We start from the raw sequence: 19,400 nt of genomic DNA on the forward strand, positions 1-19,400 counted from the left end.
ATGTCTGTGAGTATGTTTCTGTTTTATATATAAGTTCATTTGTCTTATTTTTTAGATTCCACATATGAGTGATATCATATGGTATTTTCCTTTCTTTTTCTGTCTTACTTCACTTAGAATGACATTCTCCAGGGCCATTCATATTGTTGCAAATGGTATTATATTATCATTTTTATGGCTGAGTAGTATTCCATTGTATAAATATACCCCAATTTTCTTATACTTACCATCATTAACAATTACCTGATGAAATTAAAACTTTGTATTCTATAATATTTGATAACTATCAGCCTTAATAAGCTATTAAAAATCTGGCAATAAGTTATATTTTTGAGTATCACTCACCATCATTTTCTTTTGGCATTGAAGGGCACTGAAATCCTTTGGCCTATATCTTTTATGTGCACCATTCTCATTGTTAACAAGAAATTCACCAATAGGGACAGTTCCTGTGCACCATTCAAGGACACCACTTCGCTGAGAAAGGGGAACCACCTAAAGTTACAAATTAAATACCTTTTGATTATGGAAAGGCATTAAAAGAGCATATGATGATTATTCAATTATCAGAGTCAATGTGTAGCATTTTCTCAAGTTGTGTTACTATTTTTTGTCTGTAGGGAAAAAGCAACCGAAAATAAACTTAAGCTCAAAGAATAAGATTTTTCAAGTCTGCTGCTTAAACTTCTGAGAACCTGTTCTTCCCTCAATTTCCTTGATTCCCTGAGAGGTCAATCTTTTTAATTATACTCATCCATCTGTCACTGAGCTATACTTAGTTTGTTCCATTTAGCAGAGGAATTAGCTTTACTTTCCTTGTACTTTTAACAGCAAATAAATTCAAAGAATTTCACTTTGGAAAATATCAAATGTCATCTCAATTAGTATACTTCAATAATTGAAAGTGCATTTATTTTTGTTTTATAGTTTTGTTAGCTTCATCAAGAAGAAATGTATTCCTAAACATAAAACAAGCAATTTTACTAGGAAGATTAATAATTATGACATATTATAAATACACATAAAGTATAGAATATAATATAAACAAATACCCTTTTGCCTACTGAACAGCTTTATCAAATCTAAAACTTTTTTCATATTTGCTAGGAAAGAGATGAAGCTCCCTGTATACCCCTCACTGACCCCATGCCCCTCCCGACCATCAAGATGACTGCTGGGGGAGGGTATAACTCAGTGGTAGAGTGTGTGCTTAGCATGCACGGGGTCCTGGGTTCGATCCCCAGTACCGGTAAAACAAAAACAAAAACAAAAACAAAAACAAAAAATGGTTAAGATGACTGCTAATTTGCTTATCATGTTCATGTATTTTGGGATATACTTTCATTTCAAAGCTATCCATACATAAGTAGTTACAAGCTTTAAATAAAGAGTATTTATTCTATTAAGTACATTTCTGTAATTTGCTTTTTTCTCACTTAACACTGTTTTACCTTTAACTGTGTTAGACTATTTAATCCTAAATCATTCATTTTAATAACTGTACACTGTATAAATATACCACAATGGTCCAATCCTAATGTTGATTAATGTTTACCTTTTTTCCAGACTTCCCTGAAACACTGCTGCAATGAATTAGTCTACTAGCGCATATATTTCAGTTTCTCTAGGGTGTATGTGTACCCGGGAACTGAAGAGCTGGGTCATTTGGGATGTGCACCTTTAACTGACTTAACCAGATATTGCCAAATCAGTATCCAAAGTTGTTTTACCAATTAATATACCCATCAGTAGTTTATTCCATAACCTTCCCAACACGTGGTAGGGTGGGACTTCGACACTTTGTCAGTCCAGGAGGTATACAACAGTATCTCACTCTGGTTTTCATTTATATTTTCCAGATTCCCAGTAAAGCTCAGTATAATTTGAGAGGCTTATTGGCCATTCAAATGTTTTCTTCTCGTGAACTGCCTGTTTATATTCTTTACCCTTTTCCTTGCTGGCTTGTCTTTTCAGTGCTGATATGCAAGAGCTATTTATATATTCTGTATATAAATCCCTTATTTTTAATATTATTACAATCTTTTGTTGTTGTTATTAACATTATTAAATTCACTTTCTCAGACAGCCACCTGTCTTTATAGTATCTTTTTTTTTTTTGGTATATACATATTTTTTTATTGAAGTATAGTCAGTTTACAATGTTGTGTCAGTTTCTGGTGTACAGCACAAAGCTTCAGTCATACATGAACATACATATATTCATTTTCATATTCTTTTTTACCATAAGTTACTACAAGACATTGAATCTAGTTCCTTGTGTTCTACAGTATGAACTTGTTGTTACCTTTTATATATATATATATATATATTAGTTAGTATCCACAAATCTTGAACTCTCAATTTATCCCTTCCCACTCCTTTCCCCCCAAAGTATCTTTAATTTTATACATTTTAAATTTTAATGTACTCAAATATATCGAACTGTTTTATGTTCTGTGTTTCAACATAAAGGAGGTCTTCTGTTATTTATTAACTCTGTTTGTTGAGAGTTTATTAGGTGTTTCACACACGCAGTGCCAGGACCCTGAGAACAGAGTGCCCACAAGGCAGGTGAAGACCACGCCCTCATAAAGCTTCGTTCTGGTGTGGGAACATACACGCTAGTAAACATTTAATGGTGTCAGGCAGCAATTATAATAGAACAAAATATACATTTTAAAAAGCGAGTAACAGAGATGTGGGCCGAGAAGGCCTCTTTGAGGAGGTAACAGTGGAGAGAAACCTGAAAGAAGTAAGGGAGCAATTCATGTAAAGCCCTGAGGGAAGAGTGTTCCAGACAGAGAGAAGGGAAAAGCCCCAAGGTGAAGCAGAATTGGTGTACAAGGTACAGCAAAAAGAGCAAGTGAAGTGACGATGACGCTGCATGGAAAAGGTAAGAGAGAAGGGTGGAAAGACAACAGCTGAGGCAAATCACTTTCATTCAGGGATAATGTGAAGTCGTCTGGGGTTTTGAACAGGAAAGAGACATATTCTATGTCAGACTTTTTAAAGGATCGATCTAACTGCTGTGGGTAGAATTAGCTTTGGGGGAGCCAAGGGCAGAAGTAAGGGGTTAGCTGGGTGCTCTAGAAGGAAAGTGACTGTGGTGTGGAGCAGGGTGGTAATGGCGGAGGCGGCAAAAAGGGGCTTGACTAAAAGTAAACCAAAAAGGACTTGCTAATGGAATAGATATGAGATTTGAGAAAGAGAAAGTGGGGGAGTCTAAAAGGAACCCCACTATTTGGTAATATTTAGGAGTTACTGCTAATTGTTTTAGCGGCCCAGCATTGTGGTCATGTGGTATTTTTTTAAGAGATATTATCTTATAGAACTACACACTGAAATGTTTACAGATGAAATGATATGACATCTTGCTTCAAAATAATATTGGAGGGGAGGAAGTGGGTGGAAGTAGAAATGAAACAAAATGGTCTGGAGCGGATAGTCGTTGAAGCTGGATAAAGGTATAGGGGGTTCATTATATTATTCTATCTACTTTTGTATCTGTTTGAAATTTTCCATAATAATAAAAGCAAAAAGAAAGTAAGACCTTCAGGTTTTGGTCCGAGCAAATGCATAAAGGATGGGCCATGTGCTGAGATGGGGACGAGCACGCTGGCTTTCATTCGTGCTTTTTTAGGGGGAGTGGAGGTAATTAATTAAGAGTTCTACTTTAAACTTGTTGAGTTTGAGGTATCTCTTAGACGTCTACAAAACTGACTAATCTTATGAACCAGCCCTTCCAAAAGACTTTTTTAATAGGCTAAAGAAAAAAATGGAGTTTCGTTATAAAAAGCAGGTAAGATATCCAGAGAACAAAAGAGCCAGGACTACTGAGCCACAACCCACAAGGTAAACCTTTCAATGACTCGCTCGGCCTCCTCAGGCCCGGCTTTCTCCCGTGATGCTCCGTAACCTCTGGGCACCATCTCCGACAAAGCACTTACTACTCTGCGTCGTAACTGTGAGTCTGCTTCCCCTGGGAGACTGTGAGCGCCTTAAGGACTAGAACTATGTTTTATTACTTTTACATCTGCAGCACCTACTAGAGTATCTAATGCAACATTAGGCATGTAAATAAACAGTTACTGAACAAATGAATGAATGGTCTCATGGCTTTTCCAACCAATTTTCCTTCCTGCCGAAGTAGCTCTAAATGCCTCCCTCCCAGGAAAGCCAGCCCCATCTTTGACTCTGAGCTGTGACCCCTGGTGCTCAATCATATTAACATTCTTGCCTCCTAATATATTCCATCAAAGGCCCCTTTCCCACTAATTACTCTCTATTAATATCTGGTTATGGGGAAAAATTCAAACACTGTCTTTTTGTTAAGAGACTGATCCAGAAAGGAGTAAGTTGGCTTTTCTCTATCTTATCTCAGAGTCCAACTGCGATGCTGGCTGATGTAAAAACAATTGAATTCAAGTTTCAAAAGGCAAATGGCAGTGTTTTCTCAGGCACGAAGATTCCCTGGAATAGCCTATTTCATCTGAGTATTTTGCCTGAGTGGCACAAAAAATGATTCATGACTGTTTCCTCAGTTACCTCCAGGTATGCAGCTAGAACCATCCTAGATACATAGAAACAAAGTTAGTTCATTATGTACAGTGAATGCCTTAGGGCGTTACAGCTTCTCTCCAACCCTGACTGAAATATGTATCACACAGAAGAAACATGATTTGCTGACATAAGGCACCATGAAGAATTAAGTACAGAGCTTCTTTTCAGCATTAAAATATTGTCTATGAGAGACTTTAATGTTAAAAAATGAATCCTCTCACACCTAAGACTTTAGGCTTGTTGTTCAGGATACCTTAAAAAAATGTAGTTTGGTAGAGATTAATCAGTGTAGTTACACAAATTCTGGTTGTCAGAGGCTACGTCTTAGTACCAGCACATACAAGAACTTGGTCTTCCTTTATCTCCATGTGATTCTCTCTGACAAGGGATTTCCACTATGCCTCAACGCACAAGTCTTTCCTTTTGAGGCTGCACACTAACCTTTGAGATTTGCGTACCAAGAGCTAATTCCAGGCAGTCAATGAACCTTCCTGTCGACCCAATGATCACAGGAGGCCTGAATGCCAGGTTGGGAGTGACTCCACTGAAGACCTGGACTAAGCAGACTGCTTTCCTACACACAGTGTGGCACCTCCAGGAACCTTAACTGGAAACAGAACAGCAGCTCAACAAGGTAATGATGATATAACCTTCGCATCCTTGGAGTAATCTCAAAATAACGCAGACCTACTGGCCCAGGACAACAATTCTACAGAATACGGTCCAACCTCATATTTAGAGGTCATTTAAAAAAAGTATTCAGATACGTAACATTAAATAACTCCATTATTTGAATGGTAAAATAGTTCTCTGTAAAAATTAGATGTAAAAAGTCAAAAGGCAGAGATGGAGTTTAGTCATTTCTGCCTTCCAAATATTTTAGGTCAAGCAAGGCCTTCTCTCTTTCTTGCTTTACAGCAATGAACTTTGGAGGCTCAACTGTGTTATCTGCCTGGAAGCCTGAGCTGCTTTCTGAGAAAATCAGGAAGTGACCTTACAGCCCACACTTCTTGCAACCCACTGTAACTGAGCTCTTTAGTCACCACCTTTGCTATCGAAAAACCTGGCATTTAAAGCGTAAACATGTCCTTTCATTCACTGTATAGAATTCTTGCCCTTTAAACATTTCAACAGTCATGAAAGCATCTGCCACAGACTTTGTCCTACAACTAAGCCAGATCAACAGACAGCAAACTAACTAGATGGTGGGGTCTCCGAAGTGTGGTTCCTGACCCACAGCTGCATCAGCATCACTTGGTATCTGGCTAGAAATATTCTCAGGCTCCATCCTAGAATTAAACTCTGAGAATGGGGCTCAGCAGTCTGTGTGTTAACAGACCCTCCCAGTGACTATGATGCCTGCTGAACGTGAGCATCACTGATCTACACCACATCAGAGAAGTCCCTCTGCAGGACAGATACTACGGATCTTTAACTTTTGCGCTTGGCATTCAGTGAGGGCTCTTTTTTGTTTTCAATTGCTAATAGAAAGCATCAAGCATATTAGTTAACACCCTAGAAAGTTCCATGTAACCAATTTCTCACAAACTTGGAGGCTAAGAAAGAGTGTGCTATTCTTAATGCTTTCCCGCCCCTCTAGCCCACCCAAGCAACAAGTGAGTTTTATATCTCTGTTTCTGTAGGCAAAATAAAGTTCTGTTTTCAGTTACAATAGCCTGACTCAATCAGAATTTTGGTGGGGAGAATTAATTTCTTTTTCTCTGCTCCCCTATTTGGGGTTTTTAGTCTAACAGTTATTTTTATAATTAAAAAATGTTCATTGTGGACAACTCAAAATATATTAAAAGCAGGTATTACCCATAATGCCATCATTCCCAGAGATAATAGCATTTTCAGGAACTTTTTAAAAGTCAAAGCTATACGCTGACTTCTTATAAACGTATATAATAAACATTTGTTTCAAGGCTACTTATTCTGTCTTATTAATCTATTTTTGTCATGAACCATGTCATCTTTATCACTAAAGCTTTACCATCTGCTTTCATAATTGGATAGAGTCCACATTCACCTACTACTTTTATCAAAGACATTTAGTCATTCTCACCAATATATTTTTCAAACATGTTTCCATGTTATAAAAATTTTTATTGGAATTTCATTGTCTAGGCATTAAATTTGAAATGAGCTGACATTTTCCAGTGTCTTCCTATTTACAACATGGCACCTCTTCCTGAGCCTAGTTTTCTTTTACTCTTTCTTGTTACATTTTTGTAATTTTTTCTCATGCAGTCTTGCATATTTCTTGTTAAGATTAATCCCAGGCAGTTGATTCACATTATATAAACTATATTACTGTGAAAGGGACCTTTTTCAATTATACTTTAAACTAGTCTTAGTTGATGGTTGGGATACCTCGAGGTTAAGTAGGGATAACTTGCTAGAGAAAATAAACCCTTGCTAGTATATGCCATTCTGCAGGTGTAAGAAACAGGGATGGGACTATCCTAAGAGCCTCTGAAAGATTGCTTCTCTGCTATACAGTGAATTATCCATACATTCTCTTAATCTGTTTATATCTTCAGAGAAAGTGGGACAGTGAATAAATAAATAAGTCTTGTTACAGCAGTGACAGAAGAATAAAGGGCAAAGAGATACAGGAATGAAACCAGAAACACCTAGGAAACACAGGCCATTCAAAATGAAGGTTTATTGTTATTTTTAAAAATGTAAACATGCTGGATGAGCACTCATTTAAGGGCCAAAGATGATTAATTAATAGAATAACGTGACTTGGGAACCGTCTTCTCAGACAAACTGCTGGAGGAAATGCAAACTGGTACATCCCTCTACTAAAGGGAACCTGACAGTATCTACCTAATTATAGGTGCATTTACTCTTATCCATCAATCCAACTTTAGGAAGTCTACCCCATAGATGCACCTGCACATACATGAAATACTACACATTCAATGTTATTCAGTGCAACACAGCATTGTTCAGAATAATGAAAGACCACAAACAACCCTATGCCCATTTTATACAATAAGGACTTTTGATGATAATTATGTACAAACACACAAAGCAGCTGTTAAAAAGAAAGATCTCTGTAACATATTGCTGAGTTAAAATCTCTCTCTCTATATATATATATATGTTGCCTTTTCTTTCAGAAAAAAGGGGAAATAAGGAAATATATTCATATATTCTATTCGTTTAACAGTGGAAACAAATTTACTTATAAGGATAAGGGGTGGGGGATGAGGTTGATAGGAAAAGGGTGAGAGAAGGCTTCCCTTTTTATATCTTTTTCTATTATTAGATTTTTGAACCATGCAAACATATTACCTAATCAAAAACTAACAAATTAAAACTTTTAAACCCTATATTATGTGCTATATTCTTCACGGAATCAGTATTCTCTCTTTAACACAACTTTTCTTCTTAGGAGTACTTTTATACCAGAAATAGGCCAAATGGTCAAAGACAAGGGAAAAATATTTTAGATAATTATAAGAAACAAGATCTCTTGAAACAAAAAACTACTGCAATTAACATTAATCATTTACTTTTTTTTTCGTTTTCATATTCTTTAATGAGCACTTTTTAAAAAGAAAATATTATCTAAATCAGAGGTTGGCACTGTGTGGCCTCTGGACCAAAACCAGTCCCAGACTGTTTCTGTGCAGCCTGTGAGCTAAAAATGGTCTTCCAGTTTAAACGGTTGCATAGAAAAAGAGAAAGAACAGGTAACAAAGACCTGATGTCTAAAATGTTTACTATCTGGTCCTTCACAGGAAACATTTGCTGACCTCTGGCTGAATGATGGCATCTTTTTATGTTCCTGATGAAGCAGCAGAAGTAGCAACTAGTTACCTTATACGTGCAGATAGTCAGTTTCCTCTTCCTGGTTTCAGTGTTTCTCTGCAGTAATGTATTACACATCTGGAAAACCTGCTGCATGACAGCATCTTGTCTCAGGTCATCACGGCCCTTCAGAACAACCAAACCACGAACGACTAAGCACAGTTCATTTTCTCCACTATAAAATCACACAGTCATCTGAGGGCGGCCAAAGGCACTCAGAAATCAATCTGAGAATGTGTTCCTCTTAACAGTCTCTTAAATAATTAAGACCTAAAACTGTGCTTTCACTTAGAATAAGCAATACCACTGGGTGGGCAGAACAACACAGAAAAAAGAAGTCGCCGCCCCACCCCGCCTCCCCAGCTGCTTTTGTAATTACACTCACTGGAACTCCTCCACCGGAGGACACACTGCAGAACACCAGGGCAGAGCAGCTCTGGGTCTCTCTGCTACTTCCCAGCAAGGCCCACAGAGCTTGACAGCAGAGTGAGGGAGGAATGCGGTCCCTTTACGGTAAATTTAATAGCACTCAGCACAGTGACAAGACTCAGGATACTGAAGCAAGAGCCTTCAATTTGAACTATTCAAGCAAATAAGCAGCAATCATCAAAATTCTTTTCCATCACAAGCAGGCTGACTGTTAACCTCATCATGTCTACATGGTAAATGCTAAAAGCATTATTTTACTTCAACCAATGGTTGTAAGGTTAGTCTTCCAGAAACACAACAAAATGAGGAAATGCATCCTGCTTCTAGAAATAATATATTTCTACTTTATAAGTTTTCCTGTAATCATTCAGAACAAAAATAAAGACCCAAAGAAGGAAGAAAATACCCACTACAGTGTTTCTTTGACTTTTTTCATTAACTCACTAGGAACCACATCGCGAAAGGAAAGTCTCACCTTGACAAGCTGTCTCCTTTCTTTGCCATCAGAGCCCAAACAATCTATTATTTTTGGCAAATTTAAACCTCCTGCTAAACGAAATTCTGCTTTAAATGACTGAATAGTCACCAGATTTCTATATTCTCCTGTGGGGTCCACCTAATAAAATGTATAAATATGACAATAGGTCAGATACACAATTTGCATTTAAAGAAAAATGTGACATAAATGACAATTTTAACATTAAACAGAGGAATGAATGACAATGTGCTGTTGGTTAAGAACTGAAGGGATAACTTTACAAGTGAAAGAAAAAAGATCTGACATTGGAAAGCTTCAAAAAGTGACATGGAAAACACATTTACCTCCCTAAATATCTCTTAATAAAAGCAGGGCATACAAAGTTAGGATGATGTTGCTGAAAAACCCAGGTTCAGGTCTTGCCACTGACCTGTAAGTCATCTGGGAAATAGTAAACTCTTCACAAAAACATAATAAGGTAAATTTTAAAAAAGTGTGGAAAGGAGTTTTCCAGGTTGTAACTGCTAAATCTGGCATTTTAAGGAAATATTTAGCTAAATAACTTTGCTGGTATATGGTTAATCCACAAGATGCAGCTACATTTCAAATCAAATAACTGCAGATATTAAGCAATAAACTGCAGACTCAAAGGAGAGATTTTACATAGTTAAAGTGATCACTTTCTAAACTGTAACCTTTATTATTATATATACCCCTGCTCACATGGTACTTCTAGCAATAAAAGATCATTAGGACAAAGCTAAAAATATTGTGCATACTACAGTCAATTTAATATTATAATACATCACAGTCAATACATTCTAATGCATACAGAATTTTAAAAACCAATATTAAATAATTAGGGACTTTTTTGCCAAGTTAAAAATTAATCTTGGCACAAGACTATAGAATCTTTCCCTCTTTTGGCCAATGAAAATGACAGCCTATAGACTTCTTCGTAAGAAAGATGAAAGGTGTAAAACTGAAGACAGAAGAAAGGAAACCAGGAGAGGCCTTTAAGTATTTTAAGGCATGGACAAAGGGAATCCAATAAAGGGAAAAAAAAACATACATTGAAACAAATGAATTTGCCAATATTTAACCTATTCGAGCTACAAAAAAAAAGTTATTTCAAATGGTTTAACCTAATAAAGAGGAATTTACTTTAATTAAAAAGTCAAAACAGTTAATGGTAAATTACCTTAATTTCCATAGTAGGGACGACAACGTCGTCTAAGTTTTTCAGTTTGGTGATGGGCTGGTCTGCTGGAATGCTTATGCTTTCTGGAGTTAGAATTAAGAGCTTTCAGTGACAACCGCAAATTAACGAACAGCACCGAAGGGAAAGGAGAATTCAGCAGATGCCATCAACCCCAACCTGTGGCTAATGTGTGGTTCAGGCCTTGATTCAGAAAATGAAGTCCAGGGCTCTGGACACAATGTCGCTCAGGGTCAGAGCAAAACAATGGTAAACATGGCTTACACACGAATTTGCATGTTACCTGGCACTGGGTAATTAGACACATTCCACCCTAGCGGCCAAGCTGAGCAACTTCAGATAATTATGTAACAGTGTGAACAGCACATAGATAATGTATTCCTCTATTACTATCAATGAGACTGAAGGACATGACAATATTCTTTGTTTGCCTACAGGAACACTATGAGAAGTCTCATTCTTATTTGAAAATAATAATTTAAATGTGAAGATACGATTCTGAATAGAAAAAAGAACATAATTATGAAAGTATGGGGAGAGAGATACCTGTAAGTGTATGCATATAACCAAATATTATAGCCACTTATACTTATTTAAAGAGACACAGCAAGAAGAGTGACGGGGAAAATGATAAGGTCTTCCCATCTTTAAGTCCGAGAGTGTAGTCACCTATCATCAGTTCCATGAAACTAAGTGAAAGAGTGACAGGAGGAGTGTTGAAGCTAATTAGATAAAAATCAAAATTTGGATCATTGTGAGCTGTAATCATCATGACCTTCATGTCTATAATTAAAGTAATACTGTGTGAGTTGAACAGTCTTACATTACTAGGCTCTATAATTAATATATTCCTACAGAGAACAGCACAGCAAGAAAGCAACACTCATTCTTTCAAACACGTACTTCTCTGGGTCTTCCACTGAGTGGCATCCAAGTTTGCTAATATAATGTAAGCATCACAAAGTGCCTCAACACTTCTGACCATCTGAGGCCTCCTACTTCTGATAGTACGTATTATTTTGTTTGCAGCCTCAATTCGATCCTATTAATAAAAAAAAATTACATAAGTAAATACCCAACACTTAAACGTTTCACAGTTACAATAACAAAAGAAAAAACAGAATTTATGCACATATCTATACAACGGAAGGGCACATAATATGATCCCTGCAATCCCTCAGATGCAAACAAAACAGTCATCTTACTAGGAATGAAATTCATCAAAGGTATAATCATCTCCAGGACACAGGGGCCTTGCAAAATCTATTTTTTCTTTGCTCACTGCTGTGAGGAAAAAAGGTAAAATACTATTGGTATCTCCTACGCTTTAAGAAATACTCAGTAATTTGAATTTTAGGTAGCATCACAATAACAAAGAATTTACAAACTAAGTATTGTCAACAACACACACTCTTAGAATCCCTGAGACTTAAGAAAGGAACACTGCGAAAAAACGAACATCACAATTCAAACAGATAACGCATGATCAATCCAAATACCTCGTCAAGCTGAGAGCTCTGTTTAGGCGCATTTTTAGGTATTCTGCTCCTTCTTGCTGCCTCTGGTTTGGTCAAAAATTCATCTTTGTTTGCATTTGCTAAGGCCAGTATAATAAACAAAGTATGATGAGGGTGATCCATTGAAATTCTAGAGATGAGCTGTCAGAAAATTAAAACCTGTTAGTTTTACGGAAACCAAAAAAGAAAATCTATTAACCTTTTAAATTTTGCTTTACATTAAAATATGTGTCACTGTGCTGGATGCTGCAGCGGGTAGTGTGTGTGCATGTGTGTGCACATGAGTGTAGGAAAGACACAGAGGTAGGTGAGGAGCAAGAAGAGGAGAGAAACTGAGTAACCTATCTGGAGTATGAGAGGAGACAAAAAGAATTCTTTATTCTTGCCCTTAGATAGCGTAAGTAGGACTGACTGAAATGTTTGTTTACTGCCATTTCCTCGAGTGGAACAGTAGTATACAATAATTAAATTAAAAGAAAAGCAGCTGTGGTTTGATTTTTCAGGTTTACTTACGTTATTGAGGACTTCATGAAATCCCAGGCCTCCCATCATCTTGGTCCCCATTCTAGCAGCCAACTGGTACATAAGAGGCAAAAATTTATATGATGGAATCTTCATTCCATCTCTCTGCCATTAAAAAAAATATGAAATTAAAAAACAATGCGTTTCAAATAGTCTTACATCTAAGCAAATAAATTATTCTAAGATAATAGTCCTCTGCCAAGACAGTCATCTAGTGGATGTTGCTAAAACTTCACTGACAACGTTTTTTTCATTATCATTTACCTTCTGAAGGGTATTCTAGATTGACTCATCATTAAGTCATATTTGAATCTAAATTACATTGTACTCAGAACTGGAATATTGGGCATGCTTACATTCCAGCAATTCCAGGGAGGACAAATGTGGACATTAAGACTACTGACAAGTCAGTGCAAATAAAATGGAATAACTATTTTTCCCTACATGCTAAAAGTAACAGGATTTAATGTACACTAGTAGCAGAGACTGGCTGTATTGTAAGTCTTGTCATTTTTTTCAGCCAGAGGAACCATTTTACTTTTAAACTTCACTCTGAAGTATTTGCAAAAGTAATTCACTGCAAAAAAAATCCCAGAAAAGAATAAAGCAGGAGGGGAAAAATCTACCTGTGATCACATCATCTTTAATTTCTAAATCTCCCAATCTAGCATCCTGGGTACTTTTCCTCTATGGTAGTCGCAAAGATATAGGAAGAGACTGATCTAAATTCTCTCATCTCCACATAAACCTACAATATTAGAGCTGACTAAATATCTACGTGTAGAGCCCTGAGCCAAGTGCCAAGGATACAAAGTATACAAAATCCATGACATTGAGAGGCTTATGTCTAAACTTTTAAAACACAGGCTAGAATATTGGGTTGAAAAAGAAAACTTGCCTTCATCATGCCATTGACCTCAGAAACTCCAGAATTTTCAAGCCAGAGGGAACAAAGACGGAATATCCACATGTCATGCCCCTCTCCACTTAGTAAGCAACTGATGTAATTTTCAACTGCTTTACATAAGAAACGTTTACGATCTTCTTTCAACGCATGGAGCGCACATTCATCCAGCTCCAGCTCTCGCTGAACCTTTACGGTGTATCTTACGTTGGATAATTAAAGTAAAACACAAAACCCATCAAATTTTATAGAACTATAAAATCATACAAGATATACAACGCAGATGAAAAATCAGGTGTCCATCCCAGGAGAAAAAGCAAAATTATAAAAATCATAAAAGGAACAAATTTTTGTCTTAAAGTCAGTTTATGCAATTCAAAAGCTACCCTAGGCAACCAAGGACAAAGTAGACTCTACTTAAACTAAAATGTATAGACCAAAGGCAAGTTTGAGTAAAGGATTCAGTTACATCAAGATAGGTAACTGCTCTCTATTTAATTTCAACACCTGTCTCTTTTTCAACTATGATACCAACAAACTAGAAAAGCAAACCAAAAAGCTAACATCAATAATACTCTACAATTAGCCCAGACCCAGAGCACGGATTCCTATCTGTATACTTGCATATATACAGTCACTGTATATCTGTGTATCTTGTCACCTGTTACCTGTTGGTCTGAATTTTATGTTCCCTAAGAAGGCCCACTTCCTCTTTGGCTCTTCTCAGGAGAGCTTGCTTGTTTTCAAATTCTGATGACTTCATATAGTTTTCAATTCTTTGGTACTGGGTATCTGAGAACCGTGCTAATGAGAGAAACGCCTTCATTTTTCCATTTCTGAGCCCATCATTGCTTTCTCCTTCATAACTTCCAGCAACTTCCACTGCCTTCAAAAAAGCACAGTCCATTCATATTCTATTTACAGACACTACATGCACCTAAAGAACTACTCTGATCAAAGAAATAGCCACACTAAAGTTTAACTAACATACAAGATAAATTAAATGAAGTACAGAATTTTCTTGACTTTTCAAAATAACTTTGACAGTGCAGAAATAACCAAAACAGTTATTTTTTCTAAAGAACTGTGCAAAAACAAAAAGCTCTATCAAATTCTTTTTTTAAAAATCATAGTATGCTTTTCACTTTCATTTATTTAGTGAAGTAGCTATTTTTTAAATTTGCTAAAGTAAATGAGTAAGACAGTGAAACAGGATAGTCAAAAGCGGTAGGAGCACTGGAGTCCTGGTCCTACTTGTAGGGTTGGGCTACAAATGAATGGTAAAGGCTGACACACGTATTCCTTAATCAGCTACTTTTACAAATAAGTGAGTGGAGAAATTATCAGGAATAACTTGAAGGAGTAGCTGGTCGCAGGGATAGAGAGCACATACACGCCTACTTTCAAAACATAATCCTTCTTTTGTAACATTCTGCCCTAAAGAGTAAACAGAGCTAAAATAGTAATCATATACAAAAGGAAAGTGAAATCACACCTTTATTTGCATTTGAGAAACATTTGGTCCCACCAAAAAGATCAAATGTATTCATGCTAAACAACTTTCTTAAGGGTTGTTCAAAAATCTTACCTTTTCTAGATAAGTCTGCATAATGACAGCAGGATTTTCTAAGCAAGTTTCTGCTAACCAGGTGCCACACACCCTCAGACATTCCGTGTATATAAGTTTTAGGTTGGGATCATTCTGCATCTGAAAGCAAAATCCTAAAATGTAATTCATTATCATGACTGTTATACAAATATGTCTTCCATGTAGTGGGGGGGAAAAAGCATGTTAAAAATGTTTTTCCTCATTTGCTTTCACCTTAACAACTATTTCAATAATTCCAAACATGTAGGTTTATAGAATAATCATCCCTTACTATTTATTATTACTACTATTATTGGAGCAACTCACATTTATTGAGTACATTTATATGCCAGGCATTTTCTAATGGCTTTTTAAAAAAATTATTTATTTATTTTAATTAATTTACTTATTCTGGGGGGGGGAGTAATTAAGTTTTTATTTATTTATTTACTTTTAATCGAGGTACTGGGGATTGAACCCAGGACCTCGTGTATGCTAAGCACACACTACCACTGAGCTATACCTCCCTGCTTCTAATGGCTTTATGTATAGTAACTCATTTAATCCTCACAAGAACTCTATGAAATAAATACTATTATCACCCTTAATTAGAAAACTAAAACTGAGGTACAAAGAGGGTAACTCCAGTAAGACTTACTCCAGGGTCCATAATGTTAAGCAATATTTAAACATCATATCATATGAGCTTCCAGGTCTTTGGTATAATAACGAATTCTCTAATAATGGAGGATGTCATACAAGTTCCCATTATCCAAAAGGATGTAAACTGATATTCACTAAGCAAGCGTATGTCAGAGGAACACCATTGTGGCCAAACCTTTAAAACACTTTATGATTCTTACAAATGTTGCTACTTTGTTCACTGTATGCTGGAGACAGAGCTGAAGACGCAACCAAATTTACAATAACTAATATAGGGAATGGTAGATAAAATTTTAGACATGATGTTTTCAAAGTATTTGAAATGACAACCTAATTATTCCAATTTTTTTTAACTTTTGTTCTCTCATGCATTTCCTCTTCCATTTTTTTGTCATTTCAAATTATAGTAGATATTTCATCTTTGTTTTCATCTACCCTTCTTGAATACTTCAGAAAGTTAAAAAAAAATAAGGCTTGACACTGGAAAATTAAATAAATCTACCACAAGATGGACTGATAGAAATGTTGTAAACAGGAAAAATGAATACCTTCTAAACTTCTTTTACAAATATTAATTTTCAAGTCTCCTTTTCACAATCTCTTATTCATGGATCAGTAATCTCAAAGTTTTAATAAAGATGGCAATTATATTAAAATTTATTTAAAATATCTTATTGCTCAGTAATATTTCTTATATCAGTAAAATACTAATTCAGTAAAAAGCCAAAAAAATAAAAGTGAACCTCTAAATAACTGGCATCCAACTTCTTGATCATCTGCTTGAGAATACTCAGGGCAAGACTCTGTTCGTTTTTCGCCCAGAACACTTGTGCTTCCTCCAGCTGCCACTCAGAGACTCCACAGCTAGCTGGATTATATTGTTTAATTTGAAATATTGCCCTTTCAGGGAGCTGAAATGAAAATGACAAATGGGAATACATACTTTTACTATTTATTATTCCTACTATCACCACCACTAATAATAAAAGCAGTCACTACCATTCACTGAGGACTTGACTATTTGTCAGGACTGCTTTAAACTCTATCTCTGACTGTCTCGTCCAGCCCCCATGTCTGCCTATATGTTTTTCTCTATATATAGAAACTAAATATATATAAAATATATTGCATGTGTATACACAAAGTATATAAAATCACTAAATTGTTATAAATATAGTAAGTAAGTTAGGCAGCTTCTCATTTTTCAATCAGGAAATTGAGGCTCAGAGAAGGTAAGTACCTTGTTCAAGACTCAAATTCAGGTCTAATTCCAAAATGGGAAATCTTAAACAATTATGCTATACAATAGTTTCATAGTAATCTGTCTCCCAAGGGCATTTCTTTTTTACTTCTGTTTTCTATTTTCTGGGTAATAAAAGGAAAGGTCAAGAGGTGAGACCACATAGTTTTAAGTCTGATTACCTGAGTGTTCTTGAAAGTTCGGGCTAGTGTGGAGAGTTCTACAAGGTGCTTGGTGAGAATGTCCTTAAAACACTCTCTCTGGGAGTCCTCCACTTCCTTTTCTATCAAGATCTCCAAAATGACTGTGCGTAGAGCCATTATAGGCTCCTGAAAACTAAAATCACTGTCTTTCAGAAGCTGGGAGTGTTTCCACCACTTACTGTATACTTCAGAGGGCTGCCTATCCGTCACTGATCTGAAAGTCAAATCACAAAGCTCATGTAAGCAAGAGAAATGGAAAAAAAAAATTGCTGTCACACAGCTTTCGAAACTTAAGATATAACAAATACAAAAGACTTTTAACAGTAACATGACTGGAACTTTCAAATAATCCAAAGTAAGGACCAAAATTTAGAAACCTACACCATGGTCAAATCACTGAGGGTCGGTCAGCAGAGAACCCACAGATGGACATTTTTAAAGATTTTCTTTCTTTTTTTAAATTGAAGTATAGTCAATTTACAATATTATATTAGTTTCAGGTATACAACATAGTGATTCAATACTTTTATAGATTATACTTTCAAGATTTTCTTAAAAATACTCTTCAACCTCACAAAAAGCAGCACTTCTAAATATATATTCTCCTGAAGTGAGAACACATTCATGAAGCTTGTCATTAAGAACGCCTATACCTCTAGTCCTGTTTCAATGTTCCCTGTGGTAAAATTAGACATGCTAGCAAGGAAATGAAATACACTCATTAATTATCTACTGTACCCGCCAGGCACAGGGCATGTCTCTGCATAACTGCCACTGTTAAGGAAAGCACAATCCAATGAAGGAAATGCTGGCATCGGGCAAAGATTTCATGTACCAATATTATTTACTAAAGGAAGAGAAAATACATATTGTACAATTAGTTCATATGAACAGAGTGCTTCCCAGATGGTCAAACTAAGCAATGCTGTCCACTCCTATACAGCACAGGGAACTATATTCAATTTCTTTTAATAACATAATGGAAAAGAACCTGAAAAGAAAAAATACGCATGTATGTATATGTGTAACTGAATCACTCTGCTGTACCCCCGAAACTAACACTGTAAATCAACCATACTTCCATAAAAAATTTTTAAAAATACTGTCCAATCTGTTAGAACTAGCGTATTGAGAAAAATCAAGATGAAGCAGGGAGACTAAGATGATGACAAGCTGATGACCAGGAAATGAAAGCTCTTTATGTTGCTTGATAGAAAAGAAAACAGCAACACAAATTCATAGGAACCAAAACTTCAGTTCCTCCCAAAATGATTCTAGAGCAGCAGGTCTCAAACTTTCTAATCTCAGGAATCCTTTATACTCATACAAATTCTTTGAAGACCCCAAAGAGCTTTTGTTTGCTGGATTACACCTGTTAGCATTTATCTTATCAGAACTGGAAACTGAGAAATATCTTACATGTATTACTTGATTTTAAAAAACAATAAACTGACTATCATAAGTAACATTTCTATGGAAAATAACTATACTTCCCAAAACAAAACAAAATTTCGTGAGAGGAAGAGCACTGTTTCACGTTTCTGCAAATCTCTTTGATGTCTGGCTTAAAGGAGCTAGCTGAATTCTCATCTTTCCTTCTGCACTTGGTTTGCTGTGATATGATGTCTGGTTGGAGCATATGAAGAAAACCCAGCCTCATACAGACATGTAGTTGGAATACGGAGTATGTTAAGAGTCTTTTCAGCTAACTGTGGATATTCTCTGATACCTCACCAAAACTGCACTATAGCTCATGGGAGAATGACAGAAAAACAAAAACAATAACAGATGACACCTTGCTATAAATTATGATAGTTTTGAGTTCATGAACCCCTGAATGGACCTTGGGGACCCCCAGGATCTCCATACTACACTCTGAGAACTGCTGTCCTAGAGCACAGGTACTTGTTCACCAGCGCATCAAGCTTCCCCTTCCTTCCTCATAATTACCCAGCAGAGAGAGAGCGGTATTACTCAGTACAGGCTTCTTAAGGAATTCTAACCGTTCTCTTGAGGAAGACACCTTTCCTGCAGAGGGAAAGTTCCTGAATCTCTGGCAGTAAGAACTACAATGAACTTATCAATGACAGCAGAAAGCAGCTTTGCCCCTTTATCCTCTAGTTAAGAAGAGCCGCATCAATGGCTCTGTCTTCTGCAACACAGTTCGGGAAAAACCGTACTATTTTCTGACTCTAAAATTTCCTTCTCCTTTCTACTTAAAAACCATATACCAAGCTTTATTTTAGCGTACA

At 36.2% G+C, this 19,400-nt stretch overlaps 1 protein-coding gene across 1 annotated transcript in view; it reads right to left on the bottom strand.

The window, feature by feature from the left end:
- LOC102528486 (serine-protein kinase ATM) overlaps positions 1 to 19,400 on the bottom strand; it is a 102,016-nt gene that overhangs the window by 16,972 nt on the left and 65,644 nt on the right. Inside the window, exons 41-52 of the mRNA XM_072953819.1 lie at positions 17,128 to 17,362; positions 16,449 to 16,616; positions 15,043 to 15,162; positions 14,123 to 14,340; positions 13,449 to 13,656; positions 12,542 to 12,655; positions 12,011 to 12,169; positions 11,415 to 11,553; positions 10,494 to 10,576; positions 9,290 to 9,430; positions 8,395 to 8,511; positions 346 to 495 (exon numbers count right to left, since the gene is read on the bottom strand). Of these exons, the coding sequence (XP_072809920.1) occupies positions 346 to 495; positions 8,395 to 8,511; positions 9,290 to 9,430; positions 10,494 to 10,576; positions 11,415 to 11,553; positions 12,011 to 12,169; positions 12,542 to 12,655; positions 13,449 to 13,656; positions 14,123 to 14,340; positions 15,043 to 15,162; positions 16,449 to 16,616; positions 17,128 to 17,362 (1,852 nt within the window). The remainder of the gene's footprint in view (positions 1 to 345; positions 496 to 8,394; positions 8,512 to 9,289; positions 9,431 to 10,493; positions 10,577 to 11,414; positions 11,554 to 12,010; positions 12,170 to 12,541; positions 12,656 to 13,448; positions 13,657 to 14,122; positions 14,341 to 15,042; positions 15,163 to 16,448; positions 16,617 to 17,127; positions 17,363 to 19,400) is intronic.

This window comes from Vicugna pacos, chromosome 33 (genome assembly GCF_048564905.1).
Source record: "Vicugna pacos chromosome 33, VicPac4, whole genome shotgun sequence".
Lineage (NCBI taxonomy): Eukaryota > Metazoa > Chordata > Mammalia > Artiodactyla > Camelidae > Vicugna > Vicugna pacos.